Genomic DNA, 21224 nt, shown 5'->3' with positions numbered 1-21224 from the left:
TTCCTCCCAGGGCACTGTGTGCGGCCTGTGCGGGAACTTTGATGACCGCACCAGCAACGACTTCACCACGCGGGACCACGTGGTGGTGAGCAGCGAGCTAGACTTCGGGAACAGCTGGAAGGAGGCCTCCACCTGCCCAGACGTGAGCACCGTCCCGGACCCCTGCAGCCGGAACCCGCACCGCCGCTCCTGGGCGGAGAAGCAGTGCAGCATCATCAAGAGCAGCGTGTTCAGCGCGTGCCACAGCAAGGTGGGTGGGGCTGCGGGCCTGGGCGGGGCCACAGCAGTGGGCGGGGCCGGGGAGGGGCGTGGTCATGACCCTGCAGGGCTCTCCCCTGCGCCAGGACACTCTGGGGAGTGGCTCCCGGTGGAGGACTTGTCCTTGAGTTTTCTCCTGTTCTCATTGTTCTTTGGACACGTGAGGAGACCAGGTGACCCTCTGGGACTCCTGGTTAGACCAGCCTCCCTAACCTCTCTGCCTTACATGCTCACAATGCAGGGAGGGAAGGCAGGTAAGGGGCTCATGACCAGATGGCCCCAGATACTGGCAACAGAGGGCCGGGCCGGTTTTAGGATGGCCATCTTATCCTGAGACCTTCGAAGCCCCAGGGCTGCACAGTCAGGGTGTCTTTGGAGCCCTGGGACGACCAGGGCCAGACGCAGGGTCCTGGCCTCACGAAGGCAGCGAGGGCCCAGGGCACACCACGTCTGCTCCTCAGGTGGACCCCACGGTCTTCTACGAGGCCTGCGTGCAGGACTCCTGTTCCTGTGACACGGGGGGCGACTGCGAGTGCTTCTGCTCTGCCGTGGCCTCCTACGCCCAGGAGTGCACCAAGGCGGAGGCCTGTGTGTTCTGGAGGACACCGGATCTGTGCCGTGAGTGCCCACTGTCCTGACCAGGGGCTGCAGTGAGGGCTGGGGGCAGGCGGCACTCCCTCCCCTCCAAGTGACAGCCTGTATGTCATTTAACCCTATGCTTCCTGGCATCAGGCTTCCTGGGATCACTGTGAGACCTGGGTTGTCCAGACCTGACTGGACGTGTCCCTGCCCACTCCCCCCTCCCAGCCTCCCCTTTGTCTGGGCCCCTGCCTGCATCCTGCTGAGTCTGACCCTGTCCCCCTCCTCCTGTCCTCCCTTCAGCCATATTCTGTGACTACTACAACCCCCCGGACGAGTGTGAGTGGCATTATGAGCCGTGTGGGAACCGCAGCTTTGAAACCTGCAGGACCATCAACGGCATCCACTCCAACATCTCTGTGTCCTACCTGGAGGGTGAGCAGGGAGGGCCTTGGGGCAGGCATCGTGGGGCTTAAAGCTGCCATTGGCTGGAGACCCATGGGGACCCCGTGGGAGGCCTGAGGTCTGGAGATCTGAGGCCCAGGGCGGCCAGGCTCACCTGTGGCAGAATGTGTCCTTCGAGGAGTGGGCTTGGGCTGCCCTGAACCTCCGCAAGGAGAATCAGAGAAGAGGCAGCTAACAGCCCTGCGAGGGGCTGGCTGTGCAGAGGACCCCCGGGGTGGGGAGACCCAGCCCTCTCTGTCCCCTGGCCTCGCCAGAGGAACACCCCGAGAGACACGACTCATAGGTGGGGATGCTGGGGAGGCGCCCGTGGGCCTCCCTGGAGGTCCAAGGCCCTGGCCCTGTGCCCGCCAGGTTGCTACCCCCGATGCCCTACGGACAGGCCCATCTACGATGAGGACCTGAAGAAGTGTGTCACTGGGGACAAGTGTGGCTGCTATGTTGGGGACACCCGCTACCCCCCTGGAGCGCTGGTTCCCACGAAGGACATCTGCACATCTTGGTACTCAAGCCCACAACGCAAGGGGTCGGGCGGGGGCTCGGTGCACACGCAGGCACGCCACACACACACATAACAAGCACACACAGGCCTGCACACACACACAGTCCCCTGCTGCTCCATGCAGGTGCACATACCCATGCGTGTGCACACAGCCACATGCATCTCATACACACACGTCCACACACAGAGTGCGTGCCTGTACTCATGCATGGACACAGTCCCGCAGGTGCACACAGTCACTCATGCACATGAATGTCACCTGCCTGTTCCAGCTTTTTCCCATCTTACCTGTCCCGTGCCTCTGCCCGCATTTAGAACCTGATGGGTGGGGTTCCTCTGGAGCTGGTTTTTGGGACGGGGTCTGCACTGGGAGCAGGCCTGGAGGGAGGGGCAGGAGGCCTGCAGCCGCTGTGCTTGCTTTGCAGTGTGTGCACTGACTCCTCACATGTGGTCTGCCAACTGGAGGAAGGTAAGCTGTCCTCTGTTGCTAGCTCTGCGGCAGGAAGCCTGCAGCCTGCCCCGTCCCTGAATCCATGGGCCTGGCCTGCGTGGGGTTGTCCTCTTGGGTTCTACCTGTTTGGTGCCCAGACATGTCCAGACCTGCTCTGCTGTGCAGCAGCCCATGGGCTCCTGTGACACGTCGAGTCCCTTCTTATGGGGCCGGTGCCTCATGGTGAACATCTGCTGCCCCTCCCCTCTGTGTCCCCTGTGTTCTGATGAGGCCCCTTCTTCAAAGGGGGGAGATCCAGGAAAGGGGTCCTGCTGGGGCACTTGTGGAACTGGGGGCACCCAGTCTCTCCTCAGCTGTGACCTGCCAGGCAGCGCTGGGGAGTGAGTCTGCCTCCACCTGCCGCACTGATGGCTGGCCTCCCCCCCAGGGAAGATTCTCAACCAGACTCAGGACGGTGTCTTCTGCTACTGGGAGTTCTGCGGCCCCAATGGGACAGTGGAGAGGCACTTCAACATCTGTGCAACTACCACGGCACCCCCGTCCACGCCGACTTCCTCCACCACCTCTGTCCCCACCACCACCTCCTCTGTCCCCACCACCACCACCATCACCATCACCCCCTTCCCCAGCCCAGGTGAGGCCCCATGGCCGCGGATCTCTGCTGGGGACCTTGCCTTTCCCCAGCAGCCCACGTGGCCTGGGTGGCCAGCTTCTGTCCCTGCAAAGATGCCCCTAAGGCCTAATCAGAGGACTTGCTCAAATCCCTGTTTGTGGTCAAAATCCTGGACACACTGGACAAGCCACCAGGGTGTGGCAAGACACAGGAAGGCACACTGAAAAGTGAAGAGAGTAAAGGGTCTCGGCTGGGTAACGAGACCCTTCCCCTCTCTATTGCAGTTCCGTCAACTTCAAGTGACGCTGCACTATGTCACGGTGACAAACAGGGCCAAGATGAGCAAAATCTATAGAACCCCCAGGAGGCTGCTTGGGACCTGCGAGGTGGTGGGCTTATCTGCTTAAGGACCAGCGATGGGTGTATTTGGGCAACTTTATTGTCTGCTCAGGCCAGGGACTGGACCTGCATGAGGGACCATGCGATTGGCCAAGAGTAGAGACAAGGCCTGTCCATACTCCCCCTTCCTGGAGCTCTGGCTCTACGGGTTCCTACTTTTGTTCTTTTTAAAATTTTCTTTTTAATTTTTTTTTTTTTTAGTTGTACTCAGACACAGTACCTTTATTTTATTTATTTTTATGTGGTGCTGAGGATTGAACTCAGTGCCTCGCACGTGCTAGGTGAGCGCTGTACCCTGAGCCACAACCACAGCACCCCCCGCTTTTGACACTAGGATTTGGGAAAGGGGTGCCTACCTGAAGCTTCAAGGTTTGGGCCTGTCAGACCCAGATATGGCCTGGGGTGGCCTCTGCCCTCTGGGCCTCAATATTATAGTGTAAAATGAGGGTGAAGTCAGTTTAAACCTGTCCTGCAAACTGGTCCTTTAGTGATGACAGGAGGGCAGCCATATCTTAAGGATAGTCATGGAGGTCCCAGGCCTTCGGGGCACAGAGACCTTGAAGGTGCCTCTGCCCAGATGCAAATAACCATTGGGGGGGTTTTGCTTCTAGAGCTGTGCTGTTTCTGGACTGACTGGATCAACGAGGACCACCCGAGCAGCGGCAGCGATGGTGGTGACCGAGAGACCTTTGACAGTGTCTGCAAGGCTCCAGAGGACATCCAATGCAGGTCGGCCACGGAGCCCCACCTCTCCTGGGAAGAGCTGGGCCAGAAAGTAGAGTGCAACGTCTCCGTTGGGCTTATCTGCAAAAACGAAGACCAGTTTGAGACTGGACCATTCGAACTCTGCTATGACTATGAGATACGGGTGAACTGCTGCGTACCCTGGTGGGCATGCCCCACCTCGCACACGCCCAGGACCACGCCCACACCCACTCCCACGCCCACGCCCACGCCTACGCCCACAATCACAACTCCCGCCACACCAACACCATCACCGACCACGCCCACAACCTCACCCACGCCCGTGCCCACCACCACGACCAGAGAGTCCCCAAGTCCATCGCCCACCCCCACAGTGACAACAGTTCCAACCTCCACCACCACACAGACCCCAACCCCAACATCCACCATCACTATCACCATCACTGAGACCACAACACCTACACCCACCACCACAACCACAGAGACCCCTAGTCCAACGCCCACCCCCACGGTGACCCCAACCCCAATATCCACCACCACACAGACCCCAACCCCAACATCTACCATCACTACTATTGTCACTGAGACCACAACACCTACACCCACCACCACAACCACAGAGTCCCCAAGTCCAACGCCCACCCCCACGGTGACAACAATCCCAACCTCCACCACCACCACGACAACTACCCCTCCTTGTCTGGACTGCGAGTGGACTGGCTGGCTGGACTCCGGAAAACCCAACTTTGACAAGCCAGGAGGAGATTTTGAACCAATTGGAGGCGTCTGTGCCCCGGGCTGGGCAGCTAACATCTCCTGCCGAGCAGCGATGCATCCTGAGGTTCCAATCCAGCAGCTTGGGCAGCAAGTGGTGTGTGACCTCTCAGTCGGACTGGTCTGCAGAAACGAAGACCAGAGGCCAGGCGGAGTCATTCCCATGCCCTTCTGCCTCAACTACGAGATCAACGTCCAGTGCTGCAGACCCTGTGGCTCCACACCACCACCGCCCACCACCACCACCACTGAGACCACCACAGAGACCGGTACCCCAACACTCACCACGAGAGAGCATACAACCTCACCAACTGTCACCACACCGACATCTACCACGACCCCCGCCCCAACACCAACACCCACCACCACAACCACAGAGTCGCCAAGTCCAACACCCACCCCCACGGTGACCCCAACCCCAATATCCACCACCACACAGACCCCAACTCCAACATCTACCATCACTACCACCATCACTGAGACCACAACACCTACACCCACCACCACAACCACAGAGACCCCTAGTCCAACGCCCACCCCCACGGTGACACCAACACCAATATTCACCACCACACAGACCCCAACCCCAACATCCACCATCACTACCACCATCACTGAGACCACAAGACCTACACCCACCACCACAACCACAGAGACCCCTAGTCCAACGCCCACCCCCACGGTGACACCAACACCAATATCCACCACCACACAGACCCCAACCCCAACATCCACCATCACTACCACCATCACTGAGACCACAAGACCTACACCCACCACCACAACCACAGAGACCCCTAGTCCAACGCCCACCCCCACGGTGACACCAACACCAATATCCACCACCACACAGACCCCAACCCCAACATCCACCATCACTACCACCATCACTGAGACCACAACACCTACACCCACCACCACAACCACAGAGACCCCTAGTCCAACGCCCACCCCCACGGTGACACCAACACCAATATCCACCACCACACAGACCCCAACCCCAACATCCACCATCACTACCACCATCACTGAGACCACAACACCTACACCCACCACCACAACCACAGAGACCCTGAGCCCACAGACCACCCTCACGGTGACACCAACCCCAATATCCACCACCACACAGACCCCAACCCCAACATCTACCATCACTACTATTGTCACTGAGACCACAACAACTACACCCACCACCACAACCACAGAGACCCTGAGCCCACAGACCACCACCACGGTGACACCAACACCAATATCCACCACCACACAGACCCCAACCCCAACATCTACCTTCACTACTATTGTCACTGAGACCACAACAACTACACCCACCACCACAACCACAGAGACCCTGAGCCCTCAGACCACCCCCACGGTGACACCAACCCCAATATCCACCACCACACAGACCCCAACCCCAACATCTACCATCACTACTATTGTCACTGAGACCACAACAACTACACCCACCACCACGACCACAGAGTCCCCAAGTCCAACGCCCACCCCCACGGTGACCCCAACCCCAATATCCACCACCACACAGACCCCAACCCCAACATCCACCATCACTACCACCATCACTGAGACCACAACACCTACACCCACCACCACAACCACAGAGACCCCTAGTCCAACGCCCACCACCACGGTGACACCAACACCAATATCCACCACCACACAGACCCCAACCCCAACATCCACCATCACTACCACCATCACTGAGACCACAACACCTACACCCACCACCACAACCACAGAGACCCCTAGTCCAACGCCCACCCCCACGGTGACACCAACACCAATATCCACCACCACACAGACCCCAACCCCAACATCCACCATCACTACCACCATCACTGAGACCACAACACCTACACCCACCACCACAACCACAGAGACCCCTAGTCCAACGCCCACCCCCACGGTGACACCAACACCAATATCCACCATCACACAGACCCCAACCCCAACATCCACCATCACTACCACCATCACTGAGACCACAACACCTACACCCACCACCACAATCACAGAGACCCCAAGTCCACAGACCACCACCACAGTGACACCAACCCCAATATCCACCACCACAGAGACCCCAACCCCAACATCTACCATCACTACCACCATCACTGAGACCACAACACCTACACCCACCACCACAACCACAGAGTCCTCAAGTCCACAGACCACCACCACGGTGACACCAACACCAATATCCACCACCACACAGACCCCAACCCCAACATCTACCATCACTACTATCCTCTCTCAGACCACAACACCTACACCCACCACCACAACCACAGAGACCCCTAGTCCAACGCCCACCCCCACGGTGACACCAACACCAATATCCACCACCACACACACCCCAACCCCAACATCCACCATCACTACCACCATCACTGAGACCACAACACCTACACCCACCACCACAATCACAGAGACCCCAAGTCCACAGACCACCACCACGGTGAGACCAACACCATTATCCACCACCACACAGACCCCAACCCCAACATCTACCATCACTACTATTGTCACTGAGACCACAACAACTACACCCACCACCACAACCACAGAGACCCTGAGCCCACAGACCACCACCACGGTGACACCAACACCAATATCCACCACCACACAGACCCCAACCCCAACATCTACCATCACTACTATTGTCACTGAGACCACAACAACTACACCCACCACCACAACCACAGAGACCCTGAGCCCACAGACCACCCCCACGGTGACACCAACCCCAATATCCACCACCACACAGACCCCAACCCCAACATCTACCATCACTACTATTGTCACTGAGACCACAACAACTACACCCACCACCATGACCACAGAGTCCCCAAGTCCAACGCCCACCCCCACGGTGACAACAATCCCAACCTCCACCACCACCACGACAACTACCCCTCCTTGTCTGGACTGCGAGTGGACTGGCTGGCTGGACTCCGGAAAACCCAACTTTGACAAGCCAGGAGGAGATTTTGAACCAATTGGAGGCGTCTGTGCCCCGGGCTGGGCAGCTAACATCTCCTGCCGAGCAGCGATGCATCCTGAGGTTCCAATCCAGCAGCTTGGGCAGCAAGTGGTGTGTGACCTCTCAGTCGGACTGGTCTGCAGAAACGAAGACCAGAGGCCAGGCGGAGTCATTCCCATGCCCTTCTGCCTCAACTACGAGATCAACGTCCAGTGCTGCAGACCCTGTGGCTCCACACCACCACCGCCCACCACCACCACCACTGAGACCACCACAGAGACCGGTACCCCAACACTCACCACGAGAGAGCATACAACCTCACCAACTGTCACCACACCGACATCTACCACGACCCCCGCCCCAACACCAACACCCACCACCACAACCACAGAGTCGCCAAGTCCAACACCCACCCCCACGGTGACCCCAACCCCAATATCCACCACCACACAGACCCCAACTCCAACATCTACCATCACTACCACCATCACTGAGACCACAACACCTACACCCACCACCACAACCACAGAGACCCCAAGTCCACAGACCACAACCACGGTGACACCAACACCAATATCCACCACCACACAGACCCCAACCCCAACATCTACCATCACTACCACCATCACTGAGACCACAACACCTACACCCACCACCACAACCACAGAGTCCTCAAGTCCACAGACCACCACCACGGTGACACCAACACCAATATCCACCACCACACAGACCCCAACCCCAACATCTACCATCACTACTATCCTCTCTCAGACCACAACACCTACACCTACCACCACAACCACAGAGTCCCCAAGTCCACAGACCACCACCACAGTGACACCAACCCCAATATCCACCACCACACAGACCCCAACCCCAACATCTACCATCACTACCACCATCACTGAGACCACAACACCTACACCCACCACCACAACCACAGAGATCCCAAGTCCAACACCCACCACCACGGTGACACCAACACCAATATCCACCACCACACAGACCCCAACCCCAACATCTACCATCACTACCACCATCACTGAGACCACAACACCTACACCCACCACCACAACCACAGAGTCCTCAAGTCCACAGACCACTACCACGGTGACACCAACCCCAATATCCACCACCACACAGACCCCAACTCCAACATCTACCATCACAACTATCCTCTCTCAGACCACAACACCTACACCTACCACCACAACCACAGAGTCCCCAAGTCCACAGACCACCACCACAGTGACACCAACCCCAATATCCACCACCACACAGACCCCAACCCCAACATCTACCATCACTACCACCATCACTGAGACCACAACACCTACACCCACCACCACAACCACAGAGTCCTCAAGTCCACAGACCACCACCACGGTGACACCAACCCCAATATCCACCACCACACAGACCCCAACCCCAACATCTACCATCACTACTATTGTCACTGAGACCACAACAACTACACCCACCACCACAACCACAGAGACCCTGAGCCCACAGACCACCCTCACGGTGACACCAACACCAATATCCACCACCACACAGACCCCAACCCCAACATCTACCATCACTACCACCATCACTGAGACCACAACACCTACACCCACCACCACAACCACAGAGATCCCAAGTCCAACGCCCACCCCCACGGTGACACCAACACCAATATCCACCACCACACAGACCCCAACCCCAACATCTACCATCACTACTATTGTCACTGAGACCACAACAACTACACCCACCACCACAACCACAGAGACCCTGAGCCCACAGACCACCCCCACGGTGACACCAACCCCAATATCCACCACCACACAGACCCCAACCCCAACATCTACCATCACTACTATCCTCTCTCAGACCACAACACCTACACCCACCACCACAACCACAGAGTCCTCAAGTCCACAGACCACCACCACGGTGACACCAACACCAATATCCACCACCACACAGACCCCAACCCCAACATCTACCATCACTACTATCCTCTCTCAGACCACAACACCTACACCTACCACCACAACCACAGAGTCCCCAAGTCCACAGACCACCACCACGGTGACACCAACACCAATATCCACCACCACACAGACCCCTACCCCAACATCTACCATCACTACTATCCTCTCTCAGACCACAACACCTACACCCACCACCACAACCACAGAGTCCCCAAGTCCAACGCCCACCCCCACGGTGACACCAACCCCAATATCCACCACCACACAGACCCCAACCCCAACATCCACCATCACTACCACCATCACTGAGACCACAACAACTACACCCACCACCACAACCACAGAGTCCCCTAGTCCAACGCCCACCCCCACGGTGACACCAACCCCAATATTCACCACCACACAGACCCCAACCCCAACATCCACCATCACTACCACCATCACTGAGACCACAACAACTACACCCACCACCACAACCACAGAGACCCTGAGCCCACAGACCACCACCACGGTGACACCAACCCCAATATTCACCACCACACAGACCCCAACCCCAACATCCACCATCACTACCACCGTCACTGAGACCACAACACCTACACCCACCACCACAACCACAGAGACCCTGAGCCCACAGACCACCACCACGGTGACACCAACCCCAATATTCACCACCACACAGACCCCAACCCCAACATCCACCATCACTACCACCATCACTGAGACCACAACAACTACACCCACCACCACAACCACAGAGACCCTGAGCCCACAGACCACCACCACGGTGACACCAACCCCAATATTCACCACCACACAGACCCCAACCCCAACATCCACCATCACTACCACCATCACTGAGACCACAACAACTACACCCACCACCACAACCACAGAGACCCTGAGCCCACAGACCACCACCACGGTGACACCAACCCCAATATTCACCACCACACAGACCCCAACCCCAACATCCACCATCACTACCACCGTCACTGAGACCACAACACCTACACCCACCACCACAACCACAGAGACCCTGAGCCCACAGACCACCACCACGGTGACACCAACCCCAATATTCACCACCACACAGACCCCAACCCCAACATCCACCATCACTACCACCATCACTGAGACCACAACACCTACACCCACCACCACAACCACAGAGACCCCTAGTCCAACGCCCACCCCCACGGCGACACCAGTCCCAATATCCACCACCACACAGACCCCAACCCCATCCTCTGCTGTAACTGCCACCGTCCCCGAGGCCACAGCTACAAGCACAGCTACTCCTGCTGCTACGAGTACGAGCACTGTGACCCCTACTCCCACTCCCACCAGCACTGGCACAGAGGTTCCCACCCCTACTCGCACAGTACCCACCACCGCATCGACCTCGTCTACTCCTGCCCCTTCACTCTCCACCCCCGTGACCACTCAGTTTACCCCCTCCCCTTCCACGGAGTCCACCACCCTTCCCAGCACCCCTCTGACCACCAAGGAGCCTTCTAGCACCCCAGCGTCACCCAGAACGACACCACCTGTGGCCGCTGTGACTTCGGGCAGCACTCCTGGACCTGAGGCCTCCACTTCGGGCACCACCCCAGCCTCGCCAGGTAAGGAGGTGCATCCCACCCTCCTCTCCCAGGAGAGCCGCCCTCTGCCAGGGAGCCTCAGAGCTCTGGGCTGGCCTGGCTCCGTGCCTCGGGTGGCTGCCCTTGCTCTGCCCAGGAGGGTGGGCCCTGGGAAGGCCGAGGCTGGCTCCGCGTGGCTTTCCCTCTGAGCACCATCACTGAGTGCAGGGAGCCCCGACCGTCCTCTGTGCCTGGGCCTTCGGAGCCTTGGCGTGGCAGAGGCCAGAGGGGCCGGCCCCTGAGTCTGAGGCCCTGCAGCCCCTCCTGCAGCTCTGTTGATGCCCGAGCCTCGGCCTCCCCTGCAGTCCTCACAGTGTGAGTGGTGGCTTCCAGAGCCTGGGCCTCCCGCCGGCCGGCCACCTTCCCCTCTGTGGTCCTGTTGTCGGGCCCCCGTAGCACCTAAGAGGAGTGACGGCCTCAGCTCAGACCTGTCCTTACAGGCACACCCATCTCCGAGACCACTCCCCGCACTGTGCCGACAACCGCCGTGGGGACCCCCACCAGGACAGGGCTCCCCTCCACCATGCCGACCACACTGGAGACCACCAGAACCTCGTCCTCCTGGGGGACCCTGGCCACGTCCACCCCGCTCATTTCTCCCAGCACCCCGTGGGAGATAAGCACTTCCACCACCTGCTGCGTGTTGAACGACACGTACTACATCCCAGGTGTGTTTGGCTGTCCACCCCCAACACTAGGCAGCTGAAGCTGGGTCTGATCCCTGTTTAGTGTGACAGGGTAAGGACCAGGCAAGGTCCAAGCCAGGAACTTGCTCAGGAGGCGGGAGGACAAGGGTGGAATGGGACATCTGGCTGGAAAGAGGGACCAGGGTCCCTCAGCTCGTGAGCATGGTCAGGGTGGTTGGTCCATTTTCTGTTGCCATGACAGACTACCTGACACTAGATCATTTTTAAAGATTAGAGGTTTATTTGGCTCACGGTTCCAGAGGCTGGGAGGAGCGTGGTGTCAGCACCTGGTGAGGTCGTCTTGTGCACCCTGACGTGGCAGAGGGCATTCCCAGGAGAGCTGGGCAAGCCAGCTGGCTCCAGCCTTGTTCTCTTCTTCTAAAGTCACTAATGCCACCCCAGGGCCCCACCCCGAGGACCCCATCTAAGCCTGGTCACCTCCCAGAGGCCCCTTCCCGACCCTGTAGCATGTGCCCAGGGACAGTCACACAGGAACCCCTGGGACACATGACTGTCTGGGCCCACAGCCGCGCCTTCTCTGTCTTCCACGGGACCTGCGTCCCCTAAGGCGGCCACCCTGCCTCTGGGTGGCACGGGGACTGGACCTCTCTCTCCCTGCAGGTGACGTGGTGTACAACAACACCATCGGGGACACCTGCTACTATGTGAACTGCTCCGTTGACTGTGAGTTGCAGTACTTCAACTGGTCCTGCCCGTCCACGCCTTCCCCAACGCCCACATCCTCGGTGCCCACTCCGTCCTCGGTGGCCACGCCTTTGACACCAGCAGTACCCTCAACGCCCAAGCCAGCGACCACATCCTCCAAGCCGACACCCGGCACCACCAAGCCCACTGGGTGCCTAGATTTCGATCCTCCGAGACAGGTCAGTGGGCCAGGGTGGCCTCGTCCCCCCGGTGCCAGAGGTGTCCATGCGTCCGAGGCCTGAGGGGTCCGAGATGCTCCTCCCCTGCCCTGCACCATCTGCAGTGCAGGGTCCGCTGCGGCCCTTGGCCTTCTCCAGGCCTGGCCAGGTGGCTGGCCGCCACGAGGCCCTGCGCTGCCGGCGGCCCCTCTGGGGTGGAGAGGACTGCCCTGCTGCCCACGTGCAGCCTGTTGACTCCCAGGGCCTCGTCCTGCAGGAGAACGAGACCTGGTGGCTGTGTAACTGCACCATGGCCATCTGCAAGCACGACAATGTGGTGGAGATCGTGGAGAAGGAGTGCCAGCCCCCGCCCATGCCCACCTGCTCCAACGGTCTCAAGCCTGTGCGCGTCCTTGACCCCGACGGCTGCTGCTGGCACTGGGAGTGTGACTGTAAGTCCCTCCCAGTCGCTCGGGGGCTGCCTGCCGCTCCCTCTCTGGTGGAGGGTGGCATGGCTGGTCTCCTGGGAGCACGCGGCAGGCCCTTGGGCGCAGGGTCCGAGGGCTGAGCACCTGCTGCAGGCTTGACCAGGGCCCAGGGACTTCTCGCGCTCCTTCCTGCCCAGGTCTGGGGACCTCCCCAGAACGAGGAGCCTTCCAGGTTAGAGGGGCCCCTCTGGCTCCACACCGAGGCCCTGTCCTGCGGAAGGGCCCTGTGGATGGTGGGGAGCCAGGTCCAGCCTGCTCTCACACCCAAATGTACCAGGCTTTTCAGGCCCGCTCTCCCGACCTGACCCTTAATCCTGACTGTGACCCGTTGCGGTCCCCACCCCTGCCCGCCAGCTCACTGAGCTTCTTCTGCAGGCTACTGCACGGGCTGGGGGGACCCGCACTACGTCACCTTCGACGGCCTGTACTACAGCTACCAGGGCAACTGCACCTACGTGCTGGTGGAGGAGGTGACCCCGCAGGTGGAGAACTTTGGGGTCTACATCGACAACTACCACTGTGACGTCAACGACAAGGTGTCCTGCCCCCGCACACTCATCGTGCGCCACGAGACCCAGGAGGTGCTGATGCAAACCACACAGATGATGCCTCTCAAAGTGCAGGTGCGTGGGGTGGGCCTGGGAGTGTCCACAGCGGGCGAGCAGGCCGGGCTCTGAGCGAGATCCCCACAGCAGAGGACGGCAGCAAGGGCCCTACATAGCCTCCCCGGAGCCGGGCTGGAAGGTGGGATGGGGCGGGGTCTCCTGGGGACACAGCGTGCTCTTCTCAGGCCCTCCAGGTGTGTTCAGGGACCCTGCGTCCACCACTCAAGCCCCGCCCGGGCACAGGTCTCGGCAGAAGCTCCTCCCGGGGACGGGGCGGGTGGTCAGGGCTGCCCTCCTGGGATCATTGGTCCACTGGCTAAGGGGCCTGGGGCCCTACTCTCTGCTTAAGGCCCCAAAGTCTCCAGAGAGGACTTGTCCAGCTTACTCCTGGACCAGAGGGGACAGGGTCTGCTCAGGGACAACAGAAGGAATCGGAAGGAGCAGGAGGGGGAGGGACAGGCAGACCCCTCCCTGCAGGTGCAGATGGGCCTCTGCGTCACACACAGTTCCCGGAGGTGACCGAGGCAGGGCAAGGCAGGCCTCTAGCTGGCTGCCCCCTGCTCCTGCCGGGGTGTCTGACCAGGAACGCTGGCTGCAGGTGCAGGTCAACAAGCAGGCGGTGGCCCTGCCCTACAAGAAGTATGGGCTGCAGGTCTACGAGTCGGGCATCAGCTTCGTGGTGGACATCCCCGAGCTGGGCGCTCTCATCTCCTACAATGGGCTGTCCTTCTCCGTCAGGCTGCCCTACCGCCTGTTCGGCAACAACACCAAGGGCCAGTGTGGTGAGCTCTGCAGCCCCCGCCCGCCCCACCTTGGGAGCTGGGGGCCTGTTCAAGCGGCGGGCAGTGGGTCTTCTGCTCCTCTGTTGGGGCGCTGTGGTGTGGTCCTGGGTTTGGTCCCTGTGGGGAGCCCACAGGAGGGGGCTGGCCACGAGGGACCTGGGCGGGGGGAGGGGTGGTCTCCCAGGGACGACCCTGGCCCCGACGGTCCAGGCTGGTGCTGGTGCGATGGCACCATCCTTGCCCCCACAGGCACCTGCACCAACAGCACTGCGGACGACTGTGTGCTGCCTAGTGGGGAGATCACCTCCAACTGCGAGGCCGCAGCTGACCAGTGGGTGGTGAATGATCCCTCCAAGCCACACTGTCCCCACGGCAGCTTCACCACCAGGCGCCCGGCCCTCACAACGCCAGGGGGCAGCCACTCCACACTGCCCAAGAACTGCACCACGTCTCCACTCTGCCAGCTCATCAAGGACAGGTGACCTGCCTGGCCCTGTCGGGCCTGGCCACTGGGCAGCTGTGGGCCCCAGGAAGCAGCCTAGCCTACCAGGAGGATGCGAGGCCCAGCCGAGCAGGGAGCTAGAGGGCTGAGCACGGTGCTGTCTGGCCCAAGTCAGGGCCCAGGCCCAGGCCCCTGTTCCCACAGGCCAGCAGCGTTCCTGGGCACCCTGCTCTCCTGGCCTCCTGGGTGGTGCCAGCTTAGCTGCCCCAGAGGCCCTGGGTGGCCCAGCTCTGAGCTTGCACTCAGGGCTGACTCTGGGGAGCCAGGTTTGAGCTTAGATGGAAGGGGGCCTCCCGAGGCGGGCAGCGACGGACAGGTCGGTGCTGGGTTGGGCTTCAGGGGGCTTCCAGGGCTGCTGGGGAGGCTCAGGCACCCAGCGCTCCCCCTGGGGCCAGTGGGTGTGGCTCCTGTCCTCCAGGCCGGTCCCTTCCCGCCGCTCCTGCTGTCAGCCACAGGCACCCCCTGATGGCCACAGGCTGAGCATGCCGGGGGCAGCCTGGGTGGAGGTGTGGGAGAGGTGGGTGTGGTCACCTGGCCTGGAGCCGACCAGAGCGTTAACTCGCCCACAGCCTGTTCTCCCAGTGCCACGCCTCCGTGCCGCCCCAGCACTACTACGACGCCTGCGTGTTTGACAGCTGCTTCGTGCCTGGCTCTGGCCTGGAGTGCGCCAGTGTGCAGGCCTACGCGGCCCTCTGTGCCCAGCAGGGCGTCTGCATTGACTGGCGGGGCCACACCCACGGGGCCTGCTGTAAGTGCCCCTGCCCCTGCCCCGCACGGGGGGCCTGCAGGCCAGATGAGGCTCCCAGATCTGCTGGTAGTGAAGCCTGAAGTTAGACCCAATGGGCTGAGCCAGGCATGCAGGGACAGCCAGGGTGAGGCTGGGTCCCAAGGTGGGGAAGGACAGCCCGGAGGCCGGGTGTGGAGTTCTGCACCCAGCTGGGTCAGGGTTGGGGTTAGGTAGGTGGGTGTGGGCCTCCTGTCCTCCAGGCCTGTCCCTTCCCGCTGCTCCTGCTGTCAGCCACAGGCACCTCCCTGATGGCCCCAGGCTGAGCCTGCCGGGGGGCAGCCAGGGTGGAGGCGTGGGACAGGCAGGTGTGGTCACCCAGCCTCCAAGCTGACCAGAGCGTGACCACGCCCCCCCAGCCAGGCACCCACCAGGGCAGGACAGAGGCCACAGCACTGAGTCACTGGCCACCTCTGCTGGTGTGGGGAGGTCCTGGTTGGGAGGGAGCGGGCAGCTGTCACTGGGGATGTGCCCTCCTGAGTGGCCCTCTGGTCCTTGCTTTCTGCAGCTGTGACGTGCCCATCTCACAGGGAGTACCGGGCCTGTGGCCCCCCACAAGAGCCCACTTGCCAGTCCAGGTACGTAGTGTGACGAGTCCCCGACGGATGGGCTGGCAGGTGGCCCCTCCCCATCCCACCGCCCTGGGCCAGAGGCCCCCCTGAGGGTCCTCTTCCTTCAGCTCCTCCCCGCAGAACTCCAGCAGCCTGGTGGAGGGCTGCTACTGCCCCGAAGGCACCACGAGCTACGCCCCGGGCTTCGATGTCTGCGTGAAGACCTGCGGTAGGCCACCCGCCCCGCCCCGGGGTGGACCCTGCTCCCTACAGCACCACGCTGTGCTAACAGTGTTTCCTTCCTCCCCCAGGCTGTGTGGGACCCGACAATGTGCCCAGAGAGGTAGGTCTTCCCCTTGTGCTGCGGGAGGGGAGTGGGGTCCGGTGGACATGAGACTGAGTAATCAGTCACTGAACCCTGGGATACTGATTTAGCAGGGACGCCCACGCACTCATCCACTGTCCATTTTTTTGTCCATCTGTCCATCCAAACATCTCTCCACCCACTTGTCCATCCACTCACCCACCTGTCCATCTGTCCATCCATCCATCCTCTTATCACCTGGTCACGGATTTATTCATCTGTCCATCATCCACACCCCCAGCCGACCCTCTCTCTATGCACCCACCTGCTTGCCCACCGTCGTGTGGTCTGTCAGCACTGGGGTGACACATAGGCCACTGGGTGTGCTCTGCCTCCAGGGTAGGCTCCTGGCCCTGAGGCTCACTCCTGGCTCAATTCTGCACACACCTAAGTGATTTGAGAGGTGCCTTGGCCCCACACCAGGCCCATGTTGGTGGGTGCTGGGAGCAGGTCATGGCTGTGGATGGCAGCCTGGGACCCCAAGAGAGCAGCTGCTGTCCTTCCCAGAGCCTGGCCTGTGAGCCAGGGGTGGGCAGGGATGTGGCTTCCCCTCAAGACCCCTTGGCCAGCTGCCTAGGACAGCCCTTTCCTGCTTGGCTGGCCACAGATGGGTCGCCCTGCAGCCCTGGCACGGTGGTGGGCGGGGCCTGGTGGGGCCCTTGGCTTCAGCAGCCCACGCGCTTCCTCCGCAGTTTGGGGAGCGGTTTGTGTTCGACTGCAAGGACTGCGTCTGCCTGGAGGGTGGCAGTGGCATCTTGTGCCAGCCCAAGCAATGCAGCCAGAGGGCTCCGGTCAAGTGTGAGGAGAACGGCACCTACCTCGTCACCGAGGTCGACCCTGCCGACACCTGCTGCAGCATCTCCCTGTGCAGTAAGGCCAGCCGGAGCGGGAGGCAGGACCCTGGGCCCCACTGTCATGCATCAGGCACCCTGTGGGCAGCCCCTGCCCTGGGAGCTCAGGATGTGGCCATCCCAGAGGCTGTGGGGCTCCGCTGGACATCCCCCTGCAGGGGCTGGCCTGGGAGGGGTGAAGGGGAACCCCCCGGGGTGCAGGGGCCCGGTGCTATGTGGCAGGAGGTGGGGCTTTGCCGGTGGGAAGCACCCTCCTTAGGAGTCTGCCTCACCTTCAGAGTGCAACACCAGCCTGTGCAGAGAGGAGCCCGCCCCGTGCCCGCTGGGATTCCAGGTGAAGAGCAGGATGGTGCCCGGAAGGTGCTGCCCTGTCTACTCCTGTGGTACGTGCGTAAGGCTGGCTGGCGTGGCTGGGCTGTGCGGGAGGGCTGGCTTCGGGAAGTGGCACCCTCGGGGGTCTTGTCTGTGGATATGTCCTGAGCTGGGGCTAGGCCAGGTGGCCACTCAGGACAGCCTCTGAGGGCCTCTCCTGCTCTCTCCCAAGTGCCCAAGGGTGTGTGTGTGCACCAGAACGCAGAGTACCAGGTGAGCCCTGGGCTGGCAGTGGGGAGGCGGAGGAGGGACGGGAGGTTGCGGCCCTCGCTCCCCGTGGGTGGGGAGGGGTGTGGCCGGGGCCTGGGCAGGTCCTCACCGCCTGCCTGTGCCCGCAGCCTGGCTCCCCAGTGTACTCCTCCAAGTGTCAGGACTGCGTGTGTACCCACGCCGTGGACAACAGCACCCAGCTCAATGTCATCACCTGCACCCATGTGCCCTGCAACATCTCCTGTGACCCTGTAAGCCCCAGCTGCCCTCCTTCCCCGCTCCCCATCTCAGGGCACCTCCTCCCCTCTCCCTGAGAAGCACACAGGCCCTGACGCTTCCACGGAGTTGTTCACACTTCCTCCGTGCTCTCCTTGCCCACTCCGTCCCCGCCTCTCCACCTTGGCACCTACCTGGACTGCAGCCTCTCCAGGCAGGCAACCCCAGCAGCCCCAGGTGCCTCTGGGGTGCAGGACAAGCCTGCAACTGGGCCTGGGCCTTGTCTGTCCACAGGGCTTTGAACTTGTGGAGGCCCCTGGCCAGTGCTGCAAGAAGTGTGAGCAGACCCACTGCATCATCAACAGGCCCAAAAGCCAGTACCTCATCCTGAAGGTGCGCAAGGGACACCACCCATGGCTGGGAGGTTCCACAGGGCAGGTGGAATAGAGAACAGGGGAACCCTGGCTCCGCTGGCCGAGTCCCCCAATTCTGGGTGCAGCTGTGGACAAGGGTCCTGGGGCTGCTGCAGCAATGTACACAGTGCGGTGGCTTAAGCCAGCAGGACTCGATTCTGCCAGTTCTGGAGTGCCCAGCTCTGAGGTCCAGGCTCACAGGGCTGCGGAGGGGGAGCCATGGGGAGGCTCTGCCTCCGTCTCCAAGTGGCTCCTTCCCTGCATCTGTCTCCTCCTCTGCCTCTCATAAGGATGCTGCCCCTGGCTTTGGGGCCACGCTAATCCAGGATGACCTTGTCTCAAGATCTTGTTTAGCTTCATCTTTAAGGTCCTTCTCCCAAATGGGGTCAGTTCATAGGTCTGGGCACAGCCACAGCTTCCTGGGATGGGGACAGAACCTTTTGGTTATGTGGGCTGCAGGCAGGCGCCTGTCCCGAGACCCCTTGTCCACTTGCCTGGTGCTGCTGGGCTGCAGCTGGTCTGGTCTGGAAAGCTGCTCTTGTCCTGTCCCCACTCTGTCCTGTTTGTGTCTCTGGGCTGCAAGACCTTCCCTCCCACGTGTCCTCACTGATGCTCTCTGCCTGCAGCCCGGGGACATTCAGAGCAACCCCAACAACAAGTGCATGTTCTACAGCTGCATGAAGCTCCACAACCAGCTCATCTCATCCGTCTCCAACATCTCCTGCCCTGACTTTGACCCCAGCCGCTGTGTCCCAGTGAGTGGGCCCCTGGGGCGTGGGTCTACCATGCTCTGCCCAGGGTGGGGCCCCCAGTGTTCCTGAAAGGCTGGTCCAGTGCTGGGACATGGCCTCAGGCCTGGCTGCAGCTGCCCAGGAGGCTTTGTCCTGGGCTCCTGCAGGAACCACCCCTTCCCAACCCCGGGACAGGGAAGTCTGGGGGACCCAGGCTCATTCTCCTTTCCCCCCAGGGCTCGATCACACTGATGCCCAATGGATGCTGCCAGAGATGTGAGTAGCCTCTGGCAGGCACAGCCTGGTGGGTGGGTGCCTCAGAGCCCCTGGAGGGAGGAAAGCAGAGAGGAGGGTGCCCAGAGCTGTGCCTGCTGTGCCCAGGAAGAGGCAGGAGGGAGCCCAGCTGGAGGCTGAGGGCTGCCCCTGGGGGACGGGTGGCGCAGGTTGGGGGCTGCTGCACTGGGGCAGAGGAGAGGAAGTGAGAGCTGGTGTGAGACCCCTGCCCCTCGGCCTCCTCCCAGGCATCCCTCTCAACGAGACCAGGGTCCCCTGCTCCACCATCCCAGTGGTCAGGGAGATCTCAAGGGCCGGCTGCACCAAGAATGTCACCATGAACTACTGCTCCGGGTCCTGTGGGACTTTCGCCATGTGAGTCCCGGCTAAGCCTGTGCCCTGGTGGGGAGCCCGGAGGAGTCCAAAGAGAGGCCGGGGGCGGGGCGAGGCCAGCCCCGCCTCCAGGGAGGCGGCCCCTCACCCCGGCCTCGCCCCCAGGTACTCGGCGCAGGCCCAGGCCCTGGACCACAGGTGCTCTTGCTGCAAGGAGGAGAGGACCAGCGAGCGCGAGGTGGTGCTGGACTGCCCCAACGGAGGCACGCTGGCTCACACCTACACGCACATCGAGAGCTGCCTGTGCCAGGACTCCGTCTGCGGGCTCCCGCGGGCGCAGCAGAGCCGCGTGCGCCGCTCCAGCCCCCGGCTTCTAGGGAGGGCGTGAGCCGGAGGCGCTGCCCCCGCCGCTGACCGGCCTCGCCCCTGGCCCCTGAGCTTGGATTCCTCTCTGCGGATATTTATTTTCTGAGTCTCTGTTGGATCTTTTGCTTTCTGATAATAAACTCAGGCAGAGATGCTGTACTGGTGTGGTCTGAGTTGATGCCCGTTGGCCACTGGGTGGCAGGGTCCAGGGGTGTGGGGGTGGGGTGCCTCAGAGAGGGCCCTGGGCCCCCCATGGGTCCGGCCACCAGTGTGCACACAGGACCCAGGGATCCTGGCTTTGCCCAGTACTGCCCAGAAAAACCAGCCCCAAGCTCTCTGCATGTGCCAAGCCCTGGCTGGGCAGCTTGACCTCAGGCCTGTGAGACCGTCCAGGGTCTTTCATGGCCGTTTCCCAGGCTTTCTGCCGCTGGGGTGATTTTAGTCCAGCACGAGCTGTGGGGTCAGTGT

The 21224-nt window shown here is 61.2% G+C and overlaps 1 protein-coding gene across 1 annotated transcript in view; it reads left to right on the top strand.

The window, feature by feature from the left end:
• LOC143390597 (mucin-2-like) overlaps positions 1–20778 on the top strand; it is a 29759-nt gene extending 8981 nt beyond the window's left edge. The window contains 29 exon segments of the mRNA XM_077108617.1: positions 11–250; positions 720–876; positions 1141–1272; positions 1654–1801; positions 2227–2270; positions 2680–2886; positions 3876–4667; positions 5007–7682; positions 7903–7973; positions 7976–11348; positions 11807–12034; positions 12674–12936; positions 13193–13367; positions 13779–14026; positions 14607–14790; positions 15040–15268; positions 15862–16040; positions 16585–16654; positions 16756–16856; positions 16939–16970; positions 17684–17861; positions 18121–18225; positions 18387–18427; positions 18553–18675; positions 18935–19033; positions 19680–19808; positions 20021–20060; positions 20306–20432; positions 20556–20778. Coding sequence (XP_076964732.1) covers positions 11–250; positions 720–876; positions 1141–1272; positions 1654–1801; positions 2227–2270; positions 2680–2886; positions 3876–4667; positions 5007–7682; positions 7903–7973; positions 7976–11348; positions 11807–12034; positions 12674–12936; positions 13193–13367; positions 13779–14026; positions 14607–14790; positions 15040–15268; positions 15862–16040; positions 16585–16654; positions 16756–16856; positions 16939–16970; positions 17684–17861; positions 18121–18225; positions 18387–18427; positions 18553–18675; positions 18935–19033; positions 19680–19808; positions 20021–20060; positions 20306–20432; positions 20556–20778 — 10614 coding nt within the window.
• The last annotated feature ends 446 nt before the right edge of the window (positions 20779–21224 follow it).

Source organism: Callospermophilus lateralis, chromosome 2, assembly GCF_048772815.1.
Source record: "Callospermophilus lateralis isolate mCalLat2 chromosome 2, mCalLat2.hap1, whole genome shotgun sequence".
NCBI lineage: Eukaryota > Metazoa > Chordata > Mammalia > Rodentia > Sciuridae > Callospermophilus > Callospermophilus lateralis.
This window is presented reverse-complemented; position numbering and strand designations above follow the sequence as displayed.